General features: G+C 49.4%; 1 protein-coding gene across 1 annotated transcript in view; it reads left to right on the top strand.

Moving 5' to 3' along the window:
* The window catches only part of LSS (lanosterol synthase), a 32,667-nt gene extending 18,611 nt beyond the window's left edge, over positions 1-14,056 (top strand). Inside the window, exons 18-22 of the mRNA XM_040621771.1 lie at positions 8,249-8,314; positions 8,821-8,901; positions 9,490-9,660; positions 10,624-10,702; positions 11,280-14,056. Coding sequence (XP_040477705.1) covers positions 8,249-8,314; positions 8,821-8,901; positions 9,490-9,660; positions 10,624-10,702; positions 11,280-11,411 — 529 coding nt within the window. The 3' untranslated portion in view covers positions 11,412-14,056. The remainder of the gene's footprint in view (positions 1-8,248; positions 8,315-8,820; positions 8,902-9,489; positions 9,661-10,623; positions 10,703-11,279) is intronic.
* The last annotated feature ends 3,922 nt before the right edge of the window (positions 14,057-17,978 follow it).

Raw genomic sequence — 17,978 nt, forward strand, 5'->3', positions numbered from 1 at the left:
ATCCAGCCCCTCATCGGGCTCCCTGCTCAGCAGGAGCTCTCTCTCTGCCTTTCCCCTCTGCTGGTGCTGTCTCTCTCTGTCTCTCAAATGAATAAATAAAACTTAAAAAAAAAAAAAAGAGGTAGCACTCCTCTTTGCCTCTTACCAAGATTTTTAATTACTCAGTTATTAACATTTTATTAACATTTTACTACATTTACTTAATTATGGTCCCTTCCACTTAATTTTTTCTTAAATCATTTGAGGGTAATTTGCAAATATGATGTACTTAGTCTCTAAATACTTTAGCATTTTGTAACAAGGATATTCTCTTACGGAAATATGAATCACGATATTAACACTATAATACCAACATTGATAGGATACTATTATTTAATCTGTACACCTTGGCCCTAGTTGTCTTATGGCAAAATCTTCCCTTAAGATTTAGCCCAGGGTCACTGCACGGAGCTGCCAGCTGTTAGTCTCCCTCCCCCTGGAACCACCCTGTAGTCTCTCCTTGGGGTTGAGGACTGACATTTTTAAGGCATGTAGCAAGTCTTTGTGGAATATCATCAACATGTATTTTTCTGGTGTTTTCTTATGATTAGATTCAGGTGATGAAATTATGCATTTTTGTCAGGAAAATTACAAAAGTGACGGGGATTTCTCAATGTGTGATCCAGGAAGCATATGTCAGCTTCGATCCTATGAATAAGGTGATGACCACTTGTTCTCTCCACTGTGAAGTCACTGTTTTTTTCTTTGTGGGAGAAAATTTTAGATTATGTAGGCATCCTGTTTCTCATCAGACTTCTGCCTGTTTGATTGTCTGATGATGATTCTTGCCTGAATCAGTTATTCATGTGCTGGCTGCAAAATCGTCATTCCTTCCATACGTATTAATTAGTTGGCGTTCTACCAGGCTGGCTGGCTCGGTGGTAGAGCATACGACTCCCGATCTTGGGGTAGTGAGTTGGTGTTCTAGAAGCTTTTTCTTTGCCTCTGTTTATTTATTTATTAATATAGAGTCATGCGTTCTTACGCTATTGACTTTTTTCTCTTTTTTTATTGTGTTAAAATACACCTAACATAAAATTTATCATCTTAATCATTTTTAAGTGCACAGTTGAGTGGTATTACGTTCACAGTGTTGTACAGCCAGCACCACCATCCATCCCCACAACTCTCCTTCTATAAATTAAAACTCTGCCCCTGCTCACCTTATTTCCTCATCCCTCCTGCCCCCGGTCACCATGCTGGTTTCTGTCTTTATGATTTTGATTATTTTAGGTACCTCACACAAGTGGAATTCTGGAATATTTGTCTTCTTGTGACTGGGTCTGTTGGTTGCCATCCCTCTTGGGAGCTTCCCATGTGTACTCTGGAATTAGCATTGTGTGTGGAGGGCAGGGAGAGACGGAGAGAGGCAGTCCCCGCCAGTGCGTGGGGGCAGTTCTAATAAGCAAAGGGAACTGACATACGAGGCTTATCTTGGGCAACAAAAGCATGAAGGGATTCCCCCCCATGATATCCTCCCCACAACCCCCCACTAGATCATAGAAGTTTATAAAGAGGCCCTACCTGGGCTCAGTCCTGTATACCATGCAGGTTTTCTCAGCACTAGATCACCATCTCAAGGCTGTGTCCTTGGAGCCCTCGTCCCGGGAGTGGGAAGGTAAGTGGAACCCACCTCCCCAGGACAGGAGAGGGGGCGAAGAGCCTCCAAGTGCCTGGGTCCAGCTCACGGGTCAGTTGTTGGTCACATCTTTTTGATGACCTTCCTCAACAGGCTTATTTCACTGAGTATAATGACCTCAAGGCTCACCCATGTTGTAATTTGTGTCCGAAGTTCCTTCCTTTTTAAGACTGAATAATACTCAGGGCGCCTGGGTGGCTCAGTTGGTGAAGTGTCTGCCTTTGGCTCAGATCATGATCTCAGGGTCCTGGGATCCAGCCCCATGTTGGGCTCCCTGCTCTATGGGGAGTCTGCTTCTCTCTCTCCTTATGTAACTCCCCCTAGTTTACGCTCTCTGTCAGAAAAACAAAACAAAACACTTAAAAAAGACTGAATACTCCTCTCTTGTATAGCTGGACCATGTTTCGCTTATCCATTCATCTGCTGAGGAACACTTGGGTTGCTCCCATGTTTTGACCGTTGTGACTAATGCTGCAGTGAACAGCATGTAAATTCTGGCAGTCACTTCAGCCGGAGTGGGGGGTGCAGCAGCCGCTGGGATCAGAAGCAGCAGAGCACAGATGCCCACTATTTGGAGGACAGCGTCCTTTTTGCCCTTCCAGGTGCTGCAAGCTCTGTGCAGGGTGCTCCAGGAGTGGGTGCACGGCTGCCTGCCCAGGGGCTGGGGTTGGGAGGTGGGTCGCTGCTGCTGTGCTAGGAGCTGAGCTTGACCCAGCTTGACTGCAGTTTACCCTCCAGTCTCCTCCTGGAAGCCTTGGACAGACTCCAGAGTTGTATGTAGCAGACAAGGGTCTGCCGGTGCGGTTGGTGCCCGGGGGGCGGCAGCTTCCTGGTGCCTCCTGCTCGGCCGCCTTCCCAGAGTCCTCTGCTATTGATTTCAGCATTGATCTTCTAGCCAATTTGTTGAACTTAAACATTTAATACACTTACAGAGCAGTTTTAGGTTTATAGAAAAAATGAGTGGAGGGTTCCTGTTTACACCTTCGCCCCGCAACCTACCCCAATTATTAACATCTTGCATTAAACGGGCTTGTTAGGAGTGCCTGGGTGGTTCAGTCAGTTAAGTGTCTACAGGGTCCTGGGATCAAGTCCTGTGTCAGGCTCCCTGCTCAGCTGGGAACGGCTTCTCCCTCTGTCTGCTGCTCCCCCTGCCTGAGCTCTCTCTCTCTGCCAAATAAATAAATAAAAGCTTTAAAAAAAAACTGGTTCATTATTTCATGATTGATGAACGAATACTGATACAATATTATCACCCAAAGTCCATGATTTACATTCAGGCTCACTCTTTGCGTTGTGCATTTCGTGGGTTTCGACACATCTGTAAAAACATGTGTCCATCATTATCATACAGAATAGTTTCATGCTCTAAAAATTCTCTGTGCCCTTTCATCCTTCCCCTTACCCCCAGCCCCTGGGAATCACTATAGTTCTGCCTTTTCCAGAATGTCATGATTAGAATCATACAGTACTTAGTCTTTTTAGATTGGCTTCTTTCACTTAGTGATAGGTATTTGAGGTCATTCCCTGTCTTCCCATGGCTTGGATTTTTTTTTTTTTTTTAAGATTTTATTTACCTGAGAGAGAGAGAGTATGAGCAGAGGGGAGGGGTAGAGGGAGAAGCAGACTCCCCGCTGAGCCAGGATCCTGATGCGGAACTCGATCCCAGGACCTTGGGATCATGATCTGAGCTGAAGGCAGACACTTAACTGACTGAACCACCCAGGCGCTCCCCTCTTTTTTTCCAAGATTTACTTATTTCTTTTAGAGAGAGGGAGACAGTGTGTGCACGGGAGGGAGGGGCAGAGGGAGACAGAGAATCCCAAGCAGACTTCCCACTGAGCATGGAGCCTGATGCAGGGCTCAGTCTCACAACCCTGAGCCCGTGACCGGAGCCAAAACCAAGAGTCAGAGACTCAACCAACTGTGCCACCCAGGCACCCCTGAGTCTTTTTTTTAAATTGAAGTGTAGTTGACATACAACGTGAACATTAGTTACACGTAACGTTAGAGTACACGTAGTGACTCCACAAGCCTGTATACGCTCACCACAGCGTAGCTACCAGTGTCACCATACAGCACTCTGACAGTCCTGCTGACTGTGCTCCCCGTGCCGTACCTTTCATGCCCCCGATTATTCCTTCCATGACGGAAGCTGTGCCTCCCCCTCTACTTCCCCTGCTCTGCCCATCCCCTGACCCCCGCCCCTCTCGCACCAGTTTTCTGTATTTATGGGTCTGTTTCTGCTTTTATTTTTTATTTTTTTATTATTATTTTTATTAAGTGGGCTTCACACTGGGCTTCAACGCAGGGCTTGAACTCACGACTCTGAGATCAAGACCTGAGCTGAGGACAAGAGTCAGATGCTTAACCGACTGAGTTATCCAGATTCCCGTTTCTGTGTTTAGTTTGTCGTTTTTACTGCTAAATAGTATACAGATAGGCCATTGTTTATCCATTCGCCTACTGAACAATATCTTCCACATTTTACCAATTATGAAGAAACCTGCTATAATTATTCCTGTGCAGATTTCTGTGCGGACATGTTTTCAGCCCATTTGGGTAAATACCAGGGAGCGTAGGGTTGGTTCGTATGGTAGGAGTATATATAAGTTTTGTAAGAAACTGCCCAACTGTCTTCCAAAGTGACTGTATTACTTTGCAATCCCATCAGCAATGGATGAGAGCTCCTGTTCTGTACCCTTTGGTGTCTGTTGTCGTTGTTTTGGGTTGTAGCCACTCTAACAGGTGTGTAGTAGTATATTGTTTTGATCTGCCATTCTCTAAGGATATGTAATGTTGAACATTTTGTCACATATCTGTTAGCTGTGTGTATATCTTTTTTGGTAAGGTGTGTGTTCAGATCTTCTGCACGTTTTTAAATTGGGTTGTCCCGCCGTCCCATTGTAGGACGTTTTGAATATATTTTGAATAGCAATCCTTTGTCAGATATGGATTTTGCAAAGATTTTCTCCCAGTCTGTGGCTTTTCATTCTGTTAGCAGCAGTTTCTTGTTTTAATGCAGTCTGGCTTATCAGCGTCTCCTTTCATGGATTGTGTCCAAAAAGTCATCACTAAACCCAAGGTTGCCTAGATTTTCTCCTATGTTACGTTTTAGGAGTTTCGTAGTTTTGTGTTCTACACGTAGGTCTATGATTCATTTGAGCTGACTTTTGTGAAGGATATAAGGTCTGTGTCTAGGTTTTTTTTGCATGTAAATGTCCAGTTGTATTTGCATCATTTGTTGAAAAGAGTTTCCTTTCTCAGTTGAATTACTTTTCCTCCTTTGTCGAGAGGACTTGATTAAATTTACGTGGGTCTATTTATGGGCCGTCTGTTTTATTCCATTGATCTGTTTGTTCTTTCATCAATACCACACTGTCTGGATTACTGTAGATACTGCAGCAAGTCTTTTTTTTTTTTTTAAGATTTTATTTATTTATTTTAGAGCAAGCAAGCAAGGGAAGGGGCAGAGGGAGAGGGAGAGAGAGCATCTTAAGCAGGCTTCACGCCCAGCGCAGAACCCGACTCGGGGCTCAGTGTCACAATTCTGAGATCATGACCTGAGTCGAAATCAAAAGCCAGACGCTTGACTGACTGAGCCGCCCAGGCGCCCCTTATCGCAAGTCTTGAAGTCAGGTAGGGTCAGTCTTTCACCTTTGTTCTCCTTCAGTGATATGTTGGCTATTCTGGGTTTTTTTACCTTTCCGTATAAACTTTGGAATCTGTCAATATCTACAAAGTAACTTGCTGGGATTTTGATTGGGACTGCATTAAATCTATAGATCAGGTTGGGAATATCTTTGATTTCTTTCATCATAATTTTGTAGCTGTCCTCTTATGAATCTTGCACATAGTTTGTTAGATTTATACCTAAGTGTTTAATTTTTTTTGATTCTAACATAATTGATATTGTGATTTTAATTTCAGAATTTAATTGTTCATTGCTGGTAAGAAAAGAGTTATCTTTTGTATATAATTGTGTTGTTGTATTTGTACATACAAATTGTATAATTTGTATATAATACAATTGTTTTATATCCTGCAACCTTGCTTGCTTAGTAGTTCCAGGAGTGTTTTGGTTGATTCTTTGGGATTTTCTACATAAGTAATCATGTCATCTGTGAACAGACATAGTTTTATTTCTTCCTCCCCAATCTGTGTACCATTTATTTTGGTATTTGTCCTATTGCCTTGGTTAGGACTTCCAGTACAGTGTTGAATAGGAGTGGTGAAAGGGACATCCTTGTTCAAGGTGAGGAACTTCCTTCTCCTCCTAGTTTGATGGAAGTTTTTGATCATAAATAGGTGTTAGGTTTTGTCAAATACTCTGGTAGCTATTGATTTGATAATGTGGTTTTTCTTGTTTAGCTGGTTGATTCGATAGATTACATTGATTGATTTTTGACTGTGCAGTCAGCGTTCCATACCTGGGATGACTCTCACTTGGTGGTGGAATATAATTCTTTTTGTACATTGTTGTATTTGATTTGCTAATCCTCGCTTAAGGGTTTCTGTGTCTATGCTACTGAGAGAGAATGTTCTGTGGTTTCCCTTTCTTGTGGTGTCTTTGCTTTTGGTGTTCAGGTGACACTGTCCTCATAGGATGAATCAGGCAATGTTCCCTCTGTTTCTAATCTCTGGAAGAGATTGTAGAGACTTTGTATAATTCCTTCCTTGAATGTAGAAATCACCAGTGAATCCATCTGGGCAACTCTTTATATTCTAATTAGTTGTGGATTCTTGTGGGTCTTCTCCCTAGACCGTCCTGTCATGTGCAAATGCCATGTTTTTCCTCACCTCACGGTCCTGGCTAATAAGCCCGTGTAGCAGAAGTGATGGTAGTGGCATCTTGGTTGTGTTTCTTGACCTTAAAGGGGAATGCTTCTAATTTTTCTCCATTTAGAATGATTTTTGGTGTAGGTTTTTGGTAGTTACCCCTTTTCAGGTTAACAAAGCTTTTTCTTCCTAATTTGCTAAGTTGTTTTTCTCCCTCTGTTGTGAATGGGTGTTGTATTTTAGGAAATGGCTTTTCTCTCTCTGTGGAGATGATAAACAGAATACTTAATCTGTTAATGTTGTAGATCTTTCTAATGTTAAAACACCTTTGTTTCTGGGATGAGCCTAACTCGGTATTGCCATATTTCTTCTGTATTCAGTTCCCCAATATTTAGATTTGAATTTTGCATCTGTGTTCATTCATGGATAGCCTGAAAATTGTGGTTTCCCTCATCCCTCTTGTACGGTCTTTTGCATTTCTTGAGTAATGAGGGTGTGTTTTTCCTCCTGTGTTCCCTGGAGAAGTTTGTGTCACATTAGAAGGATCATTCTTGGTTAGTTAGTAGAATTTACCATTTAAAACTTCTAGTCCTGGACTCCTTCCTCTGGGCAGAGTCTGCATCTATGGCTCCTGTCTTCAGTGTGCGCACAACCGGCCAGGCTCTCTCTGCTTGAGGTGGTTTGAGAAGCTACTTTCCCAGTAATTTGTGCATTCTGTCTAAGTTTTCACATCTGTTGCACAAAGTTTTCTTATTTTCTCTTAACCTTTTTGTTTCTACTACGCCTGTGGTCACATCCCTCTTTCATTGCTAGTGTTACGTGTTTGTCCCTTCACCCTTTGTATTGGTTATCTCTTGCTGAGTGACAACATGACTAAAACTTGGTGCCTTCAAACAACACACGTCTGTTGCCTCCCAGTTTCTGTGGGTCAGGAACCCAGGTGCGGCCCAGCTGGGTCCTCTGCTGCAGGCCCCCCCGGGCTCAGCTGGACTCCGGCCAGTACTGGAGTCTCATCCGAGCATCGGCTAAGGAAGGGTCTGCTCCAAGTTCATATAGTTGTTGGCAGGTTTCCATTCCCTTGCAGAATGTCAGCCTTAGGGTCCCATTTCCTCTCTGAGTGTTGGCTAGAGGCCACCCTCAGTTTTTTGCCACGTGGGTCTCTCCATGGCATCTCATGAAGCGAGCAGGGGATAGGGAGTCTGCTAGCAAGATGGAAGCTACACTTCCCCATGCCTGAGTCTCAGAAGTGATGTCCCGTCAGCTTGGCGGCAATCTGCTGTTTGGAAACAAGTCTCAAGGGGAGGGATATCCTGGGAGTGAGTACCTGTAAGCAAGCCTCTTGGGGATCACCTTGGAGGCTGTCTTTGTACCTTCCCTCCAGCCTTTTCAGAGAACCAGTCAGACTTAGGATGGATCTCTGTCCTCTAAATCTATCATTTTCTCTCTCATTTTTAATTTCTTTTTAAATTTCATTTTGCATACCTACTCAAGCTTGTGTCACTGACGTGATTGCGGTGAATAGATGCTGTCTGTAGCTGTTTCTAGTATGGGTCCGTCGCTGACCCCATTCTCCTCCTGCACTGCTTTCTTGTCACCACGACTTTGTTTCTCTCGTGCGTGTCCTCTCATCCCTTCCTGTCCGACCTTTGTGTTTCTCCTCTTGACCATTGGTTTCTTTTTACCTATTTTTTAAGGGAGACCATGCTTGTTCATCTGAGGCGGTAGGATGGGTGGAATTGGGGTAGGTGGATTGTTGTTTCCCCGCAGTGTTTATTAGCACCCTCTGTGTTCCAGGGAGACGCTGAAGCAGGGCCTGGAATTCTGTCGGCAGAAGCAGCGGGCTGATGGCTCCTGGGAAGGGTAAGTGAGCTCCTGGGTGTGCGGGTGTGCCGGCGGTTGGGCGGCTCTGCTCTCGGTGTGCTCTGGTGGTGCTCACTGTGTCCTTGTGCTACAAGGCTCTGGGAGTGCAGCTGCCAGCAACAGAGTTCTGGTGGACCTTGTTTGGGTCTGAGCGCCTGGCCTCATCCTGGTGGTGTTTGCTCCGAGTTGTGGCTGAAGCAGTTTGGCCGAGTGTGTGGGAAGGGCTCAGTGGCCCTGGGCCTGGTCGTGTCTGTGATTACTCCTTCCCCGGGTGTGGATCAGTTCTTCTGTGAGAGCCAGGCCGGGTCTGTTCTGCTCAGCCTTAAAGCCCAAGACACAAGTTGGTGGCTTGCTGAAGGCCATGTGGATGGTTTTCTTGAAAATAACCCCAGCTTCCCCGACCCCGTGATGGAACATGTTCCCACAAGTCTGGCAGAATTCCTGTTGTTTTCCACACCCTTCTGAACGAGACTGAAAGGCTGAGGTCCTCCTTTGTCTTCCTCCAGCTCCTGGGGGGTTTGCTTCACCTACGGCACCTGGTTTGGGCTAGAAGCTTTCGCCTGCATGGGGCAGACTTACCGCAGTGGGTGAGTGTGGGCGTCTGCCCCTGATGGGGTGGCTCTTCTCAGCAGGACACTCTGCTGGGGGTGTCTTTTCCTTCGATGTTGGGTTTTGGGCATATTTTGTATTTTTCTAAGCAGTGAGATTCCTGGCTCATGAGCCAGTGGTGGCTCAGTAAAGACACTGGGCTGAGGCATTGCCTCGCTGCTCTGGGAAGCTTCTGGCTAGTAGCTGGTGTGTGGAGGGGCACTCCGGGCTCCCCAGGCCCCCACCCCCAGTGGGACCCACTCTGGGCTGGTTTGAGAGAAGGGAGGAGGTGTCAGGTCTGAGCTGTCCCCAGCCACCTCACCCAGCTCTGCTTTGCGCTGGGCGTTTTAGGTGGGGGGTGGTCATGCCAGCGCGGTAGCTGTAGCCACAGAGCTTTTCACTTTATCTGGGAGGGAGGTGTCTCTGTGCCCTTCACGTCACATGGTGGGTGGGCCTGGCATGCAGGTTGCCCCCCCTCCCCCCCACCCAGGTACTCCTCCCCGTGCCCCCAGGGAGTTCTGGCCAGTGGTGATCCGGGCTGGGGCCTCCCCGGAGTGACAGTGTCTCCGTCTTGCTGGTCTCCGCAGGGCTGTGTGTGCGGCGGTCTCCCAGGCCTGTGACTTCCTGCTATCCCGGCAGATGGCGGACGGGGGCTGGGGGGAAGACTTCGAGTCCTGTGAGCAGCGGCGCTACGTGCAGAGTGCCACGTCACAGATCCACAACACGTGCTGGGCCCTGATGGGGCTGATGGCTGTCAGGTGGGGGCTGCGGGACCCATCCCCCAGTAGTGGGGGCGAGAGGAGGAAGGACACTGAGCCTTGAGCGGGCAGTTCGGGTGGGGTGTGGGCAGCTGAGCTCTGAGCAGGGGTGGGTGGAGGTGAGCATGCAGGGCAAGGGCATAGGCCTTTCCAAATGCTGGCTTCCTGCAGAGAGGCTTGCCTTTGAGAAGACCACCCAACCTGTCTGCAAGGGAGAGAAGAAGCCTGTGTGCACAGCGTGGGGTGAGGCAGGTCCCTACAGCTGCTCCCTTTGGGCTCTCCTGTCTCCACATGTGTTACAGGCACATGCAGACATGCACAGTGTCCCAGTCTGTGCGGCCCTGTTTGCTTTGGGGCCGTTTGGGGAATCTTCCTAAAACCTCCTCAAAGTTAGGCTAGGTGAGTGTGAGCGGGAGCAGCTGAGTCTGTGGGGACCCCTAGGGCAGTCTGCCACCCATCGCTCCTGACCCCGCAGTCCTTCTGGTGTGTCATTCCTTGCCATGGTGAGTGAGGATTAGCATATGTGACTTCCGTGGCCCTTAGACGATCCCGAGGACCAGTGGGCCTGGGTGGGCACGAGGATTCCCCTCCTCCTGTCCTGGGGTCAGCAGAAGAGCAGCACCTGGTGGCAGGGGTCACTGGGGCAGGTCTGGAGCAGGCAGGGCCCTCACCCAGCCACGTTTGTGGGCTGCCCACCCGGCCTGCCCCAGCTCCACAAGTGCTGTGTTTTGTGTTTCTCAGGGATCTGAATATCTGGGATTTGGGTAGAAAATGTGCACTAGTGGCCTGTGGTGCCTGCTCTCCTGGCAGGTGCGTCAGGCAGGGCAGGTTTGGTCATTGCACGGGATTTCGCATCTGCCCATGCTGGCTGCGTGAGGATGAAGGTGCAGATTGGGCTGTAGCCGGAGGCGCGCTCCTCCAGAGAGTGGTGGCAGATGTGTTCAGTGCCTCCTCTTCCCCCAGGCATCCCTGCATAGAGGCCCTGGAGAGAGGAGTCAGGTGTCTGCTTCGGAAACAGCTTCCCAATGGCGACTGGCCCCAGGTATGCCAAGGGGGCCTGAGGAGCCCAAGGCTCAACACCAGCTTCGATTTGCATGATCGTTTCCGCACACCTGTACTGCCCCCAGACCCCTGGTGGCGTGCTCGTGAGCAGGGTCTTAGCTTTGGGGATTTGAGATTCATAAACACCACCAGTGAGAGCATGTGTTGGAGGCAGGTCTGTTTTTGTAGATGAAGCCCTGGCTTGGAGGCAGGGCCGGTGCTGGGGTGGTGGGGTGGTTCTGGTCACCCTCAGGCTCTGCCTGATGGCTCTGACTCAGCAGGGAATGCAGAAGCAGCCTTCACCTGTCCTGCAGGTGTGGGGTCATAAGGTCATATAAGGCTGACCCCCTCCCTTGGGTGAGTCTGGGGTAGACACAGCTGTGAGGAGCTGGTGACTCAGGCTGGAGGGTTTGCTGCAGGGCAGGGGTCCAGAGCTAGGGTGGCAGCAGGAGGGCGGCCTGCTGAGGTTCCTGCGTAGACTCCCCAGGAGCTGTCCACCTGTCTGTCCGGGTTTCCATTCAGGGAGCCCCTTAGCCACGTGGTGGAGCCTTTGTGCTTATTTCCCTGTGTTCTTTCAGGAGAACATTGCCGGCGTCTTCAACAAGTCCTGTGCCATCAGCTATACAAGCTACAGGAACGTGTTCCCCATCTGGGCCCTTGGCCGCTTCTCCCACCTGTACCCGGAGAGTGCCCTTGCCGGCCACCCTTGAGGGCGCCTGGCAGTTGGGTGGGTGGTGGGCACGGGCGTCGGTGGAGCTACTGAGCAGGGTGGGGCCGGGCCTGGGGCAGGGCGGGGCTGGTGGGCTTTAGACACTTGATTGTCAGGACAGGTTTAGTTCTTAGAAGAGCTTGTGGAGCTCAGGTGAGGAAAGGAGCAAGCTGAGCCATGATCCTGGAGGAGGTGTGGCATGTTCTGCGGTACCTGGGCATGGCGCTCGTCCTTGCTATGGGGCTGGGGGCGGGGGGGCTTTCTTGACCAATATCTGAGTCTTTGGGATGGGGAACCATGAGTCGTAGGCCTCCTGCTTGGTGCTGCCCAGGAGCCGGCTCCGCTGGGCTTGTCCCTGTGTCCTCTGTGGGGCCGAGGGGCGTGACAGCTTTTCTGAACGGCCCAGCGGGAGGCTGGTTCTTCCTGTTCACCCAGGCGCTCAGGGCTCAGGAAGGAACAGGGAGCAGACTTGCCAAGTATCTGTGCCTGCTCAAAGGGGAGCCAGACGTGGCTGCCAGCCCTGCCCTACACCTCAGGCCCACCCATGCTGCATGGCAGTGCTGCCAGCTGTGGGCGTCAGCATCCTTCTCTCCCGAGTTTGCAGCCTGTAGTGTCTGGTGCTGACAGAGGCACAGGCGGGAGACCAAGCGTACCGAGGGGTGAGTGTTCGTGGGTGGTTTGGTGGTTACCACTGTGGGGCACTGCCGTGTGCCGGGGACAGCAGAGCAGCTGTGCTGGGCAGGCCTGATGCTGGGGGGGCGCCCTCTTGGCTGCCAGCTCTCACGTCCTGATGCTGGGGGGGCGCCCTCTTGGCTGCCAGCTCTCACGTCCCGGTTTGTGCTCAGAGCAGAAGTGAGGGCCGGATTTCCAAGGTGATGCCTCTTTGGTGCTAAACTTCCGAATTCCTCTCTGGCTCTAAATCTGTTTGGCTTGACGTGCATGGATTTGGGGCTCAGGATGAAAAACCCGGGTTCTGGATTTGCCTTTGACCTTTGAGAACAAGTGGCTCACGTGCTCCAGGCCTCCCCAGGAGTGTGGCTGTGAGGAGTCACCAGGAGCTTTGACGAGAATAAGAGCCAGGCCTGGTGTTGCCCCTAGGGCCTCAGCCTGCTTGCCCACCCCAGTGCCCTCTCTGCCTGCTGTTCCTCTGTACCGCCTCCTGGACTGGCAGCAGCCCCTGGCTGTGCTCCTGGCTGACTGTCCTCCATCAGACAGCCAGATGTCTGAGTGCTCCCCTGCTCCTGTCATTCTCTGCCCTGGAGGTCCCTGGAGGACCCTCGCTGAGACTTTGCACCATGTGACCTTGACTCTGCAGCTCTCGTGGCCTTGAGTGCTGTCCCTGACTCTGCCTAGAGCTCGCCTGCTTTGGGCCTTGGTCTAAACTGTTCCTCCACTGACCGTCCTTTGCCCCAAGGTGGTGCTTCTGCTCTGAGCCCTGCGGGGCTGGGTTGTGTGTACACATAGACAGCCTGCCGGCTCCACTGGCTGCCACGCTGTGTGGCACGTAGTGGGTGTTCAGTGGATGCCTGTAGAGTGTCAGCACTTTTCCCAGACAGTTTAAATGAGCGTCTCTTTTGGCTGAAGAAACTGTTGGGATCACTTTGAAATCTATCAGGTTTGCTCTGGCACTTCTTTTCTTGGCCCATGTTCTCCCCCCACGGGGGCAGCAATAACCCAGGTGGTGATTTTCCATGGTCTGCTCCTCGAAGTGGCCACTGTCCCTGGGAGGCTCCTAGCCATGGCCACATCACTGGACAGAACATAAGAAACAAAAATCTGCTTTTCTACTGAAAATGTTGTCACTTCTGTGGCCAGGTACCTTAATAAACAGACATGTGATTCCCTTTGGCCAAAGCAGGTCACACTTGTGTTTTGTGTCATGTTAGGAACAGTCACAGATCTGGGGTTTTCTGAGAGCTTCACTAGGGCACCATGTCAGATGCTGGGCCACGACCTCATCAGTTTCAGGGGATGACAGTGACTGTTTCAAGATGAGCAGATGTGTCTCCAGTTATTTGAGGGGAAATTATGTACCCTGGCCTGATTAAAAATCAAGTTCTCAACAAACCAGAAGCAGACTCGTAAATATAGACCAAAGTGGTGGTTGCTGGGGGAAGGGAACAATAAAGGGGTGGGGGATGAGGGAAGCAGATGAAGGGGTTTAAGAACCTTCCAGTTACACGATGTGTGATTCAGCGATGAAAAGTACAGTGCAGGAGGATAGCCAGTGCTACTGCGGTCCCGTGGTGTGGTGACAGGTGGTGACCGCACTTTGCGTGGGGAGCCCTGAGCAACACACCCAGTTGTCGAGTCACTGCCGTACGCCTTGTCAGCTGTACTTCAGATAAAGCAAAATCAAGTTTTCCCTGGGCTAACCATTCAAGATGACTGAATTCAAATTATTTTTGGTTACTGGGCACAGATTTTGAGTATTATGCCGGAAAGTTTTTGCTGGAGCCATATTAGAATTTCTGTATTCACTATGATGGAAATGTCAGATCTTCCCTTTGAGGAATGCTCTAACTAGAAATCCTTAATTCACAATGGAAATTCATCTCAGAGAAAGTACTTTTCCTTACGGGACAGAATCAATATTGGTACATATATCTATGTTTTACTTAAGCAATAAAATGTTTCAAAAATTAATGCTGTCTCCTGTTGCTTCTTCGTTCTTTTCTCCTCTCTGCAGGTAGGCTAATTATAGGTTAATTTGTCACCTTCATTTATTTTCATTTCCATCTGCAATATAAATTTTTATTCATGATTCACTTTGTTTGAAAAAGTAATTAAGTGTAGACACGGGAGGCAAAGGGGAGTCAGGACCTGAGGCACATGCCAGGGTTGGATCGGTTTGCTGTTGTGGCCTCGGCTTTAGTGCTAAGCTTTCTAGGAGGCGGCTGGAGCTTACACGCAATAGCCCTGTGGTCCCACTGGTTGTGGGTGGGTCACAGCACCTCCCTGTAGGGCATCTGCTCTCAGTGGGATTCCACAATAGCCGCCTGCACAGGTGGCAGTGGAAGGATGCCACTCTGGAGAGCACCAGGGCCACGGGCCCCTCTGCGGTGTGTGACCTTCATGCCTGGCATTTTCACCTGGGATTTTGGGTGCTGTCTCAGAGACCCCCCCCCCCTTTCCTCACTCAGGAGGATGAGGGTGATGAGAATAACTTCAGATTTTCTTCAGTGAAAATAATTGAATTATTAGTTTCTCCATGATGACTACTGATAGGTGCTTTCCAGCTTTCCTCCAGGGACAGTGATGGCCCCGGGGGCATCTGAAGCCCATGCTTGAGACAAGTGGAGAACAGCGTTTGCCTGGCTTTAGGCAGCCTCAGATACCTGCCCCACAGCCAGCCTTTCGTGGGTGTGAGATGCAGTGGGCTTGACACCCTCTGTCTTTGATGCCCCCTCTGGTTCTTGGGAGGGTAGAGGAGTGGGGGCTGCTCTTGGGCCATCCAGGAACAGGTGAGTGTTGAAACAGCCTGTGGTGGCCAGAATACTTAAAAGACAAAACACAACACATGCCAGTGACCTATTTTGGGTGATCTTGGGTGGTCTAACATGCATATAATTGGAGTCCTACAAAATGGGGATGGAAGGAAGCAGAAAAACGTCTGAGTAACGGCTGAAATTTTCCCAGATATGAAATATATAAGCCCACAGCTCTGTGAAACTCAACAGACACAGAATAAGCACTGATTAGCTTTCAGAACTAAAAGAAGGTAAATCTCTGTTGTTTCAGCCACTCTGTGTGCTGTTTTGTTATGTAGCCTAGAAGACTAAGCACCAACCATTCAGACAGTTTTACTGACTGTGAAGGGCTAAGCACTCCAGTTAAACGGCAGAGACGCCACACTGAACGAAAACGCACGACCCAGCTATGTTGTCCATGAGAAATTTTAAATGTAGAAACACAGACAGGAAAAAAGTACAAGTAAAGAGAAATAGATATTAAAAACAATCATAAGAAAGCAAAAGTACTATATTAATATCAAAGTAGGTTTTAGGAAAAGTAAGTACTAGAAATAAAGAGGCATTTAATAACAATAATGTATATGTGCCTAATAACAGCTTCAGAATATGAGAAACAAAACGTGTAGCTGGAGAGGGAATTCGATAAAGCAGCAAAGTGGGAGATTTCAACATTGTCTCAGCAACTGCAGACACAGTGTTGAGCCAGCTTGAAGTAATGGGCATTTACGGGACACTTCACCTCATTCTTTTCAAGAGCTTACAGACCATTCACTAGACCACATGTCGGGTCAGGAAATGAATCTCGAGAAATCTGAAAGGAGTAAAGCCAGACAGTGTATTCTGTAACCGCAATGGAATTAAATTAGAAATCAGTAACTAAAAGAGATAGAAAATCCCAAATATTTGGAAATTAAGCAATATACTTCTAAATAACCAATGGTCAAAAATGAAAGTACAAGAGAAAATATTTCCAGCTAAGCGAAACAAATGAGGAGTCTGTGGGATGTAGCGAAGGCGGTACTTACAGAAATGGTTGCAGGCTCCCATGTCAATGCTGTGAGTGAGTCTTCAAATCAGGGATCTAAGTGTCCCCCTTAAGAAACCTAAAACCAAAGCAGAAGGAAGGAAATACCAGAGGAAAGAGTACAAGTCAAATGCTGTAGGAAGCATCATGGAGAAGATCAGTGAAACCAGAAGCTGATGCTTTGAGAAAATTAGCAAACCTCTGGTCTGATCAAGAAAGAAAGAAAACCTACTGGTGGGCATAGAAAAGGTGCATGGCCACAAGTCCTGCAGACACAAGCCGGCTGTCCAGCTGGTCACCCCGGGCCTGCTGACCTGGTGTGGTCAGCCTGAGTTCGCCATCCCGTCCCCTCTCTGCATCCCCTCGCCCCTACTGCCCGGCTTGTGGACCCTTACGTCCTGCTGCACACACCTGCTAGTGCTTGCCACTCTGTGTTCACACTCACTTTTCTGCCTCGGCCGTATCCGTCTGTCCTCGGCGGTGTGAGAGCACAGAGTAGGTATGAGGAGGGAGAGTCGTGGGCTGCTCGCCAGTTTGCCACAGCACAGACTCGGACAAACTCCCTGAAAGACACAGTTGTCATCTAGGTGGTCGTGCAAAGAAGTGGGAAATTTAAATAGCCCTGTATCTATTTTAGAAATTGAATTTGAAATTTAAAACTTTTCCAGAAGAGAGCTCTAGGCTCAGATGGCTTCCTGGTGAATTTTACCAGAAATTGAAGAAAGAAGTAACAGCCTAACACAAATACCCAGACATCAGAGGAGGAGGGAACACTTTGCAACTCCTTTTAGAAGAGTGGCATGACCTTGATAGCAAACCCAGACCAGGGCATTACAGGAAAAGGACATTCGGATCAGTTTCCCTCACATACAGAAAATACTCAACAGACTGGTATTAAGTGGAACTTAGCAATGGAAGGGTGGCACATCGTGATCAGAAAACCGGCAGAGGGTGAGGGGCCTGCGGCTGGAGGGGTATGCTGTCCGGAGGGGTTTTCAGGGGTAGTAGGAAGTGGCGTTTTATTTCATTGTATTTTATTTTATTTTTTAAGATTTTTTATTCGACAGAGAGAGACAGCCAGCGAGAGAGGAAACACAAGCAGGGGGCGTGGGAGAGGGAGAAGCAGGCTCCCAGCGGAGGAGCCCGATGTGGGGCTCGATCCCAGAACGCCAGGATCACGCCCTGAGCCGAAGGCAGACGCCTAAGGACTGAGCCACCCAGGCGCCCAGGAAGTGGCACTTTGAATGCTACGGGAGGGGCCAGTGGAGGGAAGGCCTTGCTCTCGTCTGGGGGTGGAGGCATCTGCCCTGGGAGTCCTGGGAGCTCCTGCACACCCTTGCTCAGTAGGCACCGTCCACGTCTCCGCTGTCCTTGTCTGACGTGAGAGGCTGTGGGTCCAGATGCTGGGTCCTTCTCTGGTTGTATAAGGTACATTTGGGACTCAGAAATCCTCTTTTCCACAAAATCCGACTCAAGGCTTTCTCTTCTTGAAGCAACCTTATGCTAACTTGGCGGTCGGGGGAAATAATGGCTTTGCTCTTCCTGGAGCCACGGCACCTGCACCCGAGCACCCTGGATGTCGTGTGGTGTCGGGGCTGAAGGGGATGGAGGACCGGCTCCTTGAGTGGACTCTATCCCGTCCCGAGAGGATCTGGAGATGACCCCTCTGTTGCCTCACGGCTGCCGAGAAGCATGACCCAGGACTTCAGGGCCAGGAAACAGTGCTGAGTGGTTAGCTGGCAGGGCGGGTGTTGGGGGGGCTCTGCAGGGGTCCCACTAACCGAGGACTGAAATCCGCACCCTGGCGGGACTCAGCACAGGTGTGCGTGTGATTGGTCCTCGCGGCGCTCGGGCCTGATCAGGGGAGTCTTCAGTTAGGTCCAGTAACGGTCAGTGTTCCAGACACTCAGAGCTCACAGTCCGGAGCCTTCTTTCCAAGGGAAGTGTGGTCAGCAGGCGGCCTCCAACTGCCAGCCCCTCAGAGCCCGCCCGGAGTCCAGGGGGTCCGCGGGCTGTTGGGGGCACCCGAGAGCTCATCTCCCTCTGCCCCCACTGCCCCTCCTTCCTTAAG

The sequence above is a fragment of the Ursus maritimus genome, unplaced genomic scaffold, assembly GCF_017311325.1.
Source record: "Ursus maritimus isolate PB19 unplaced genomic scaffold, ASM1731132v1 scaffold_4, whole genome shotgun sequence".
NCBI classification, from domain to species: domain Eukaryota; kingdom Metazoa; phylum Chordata; class Mammalia; order Carnivora; family Ursidae; genus Ursus; species Ursus maritimus.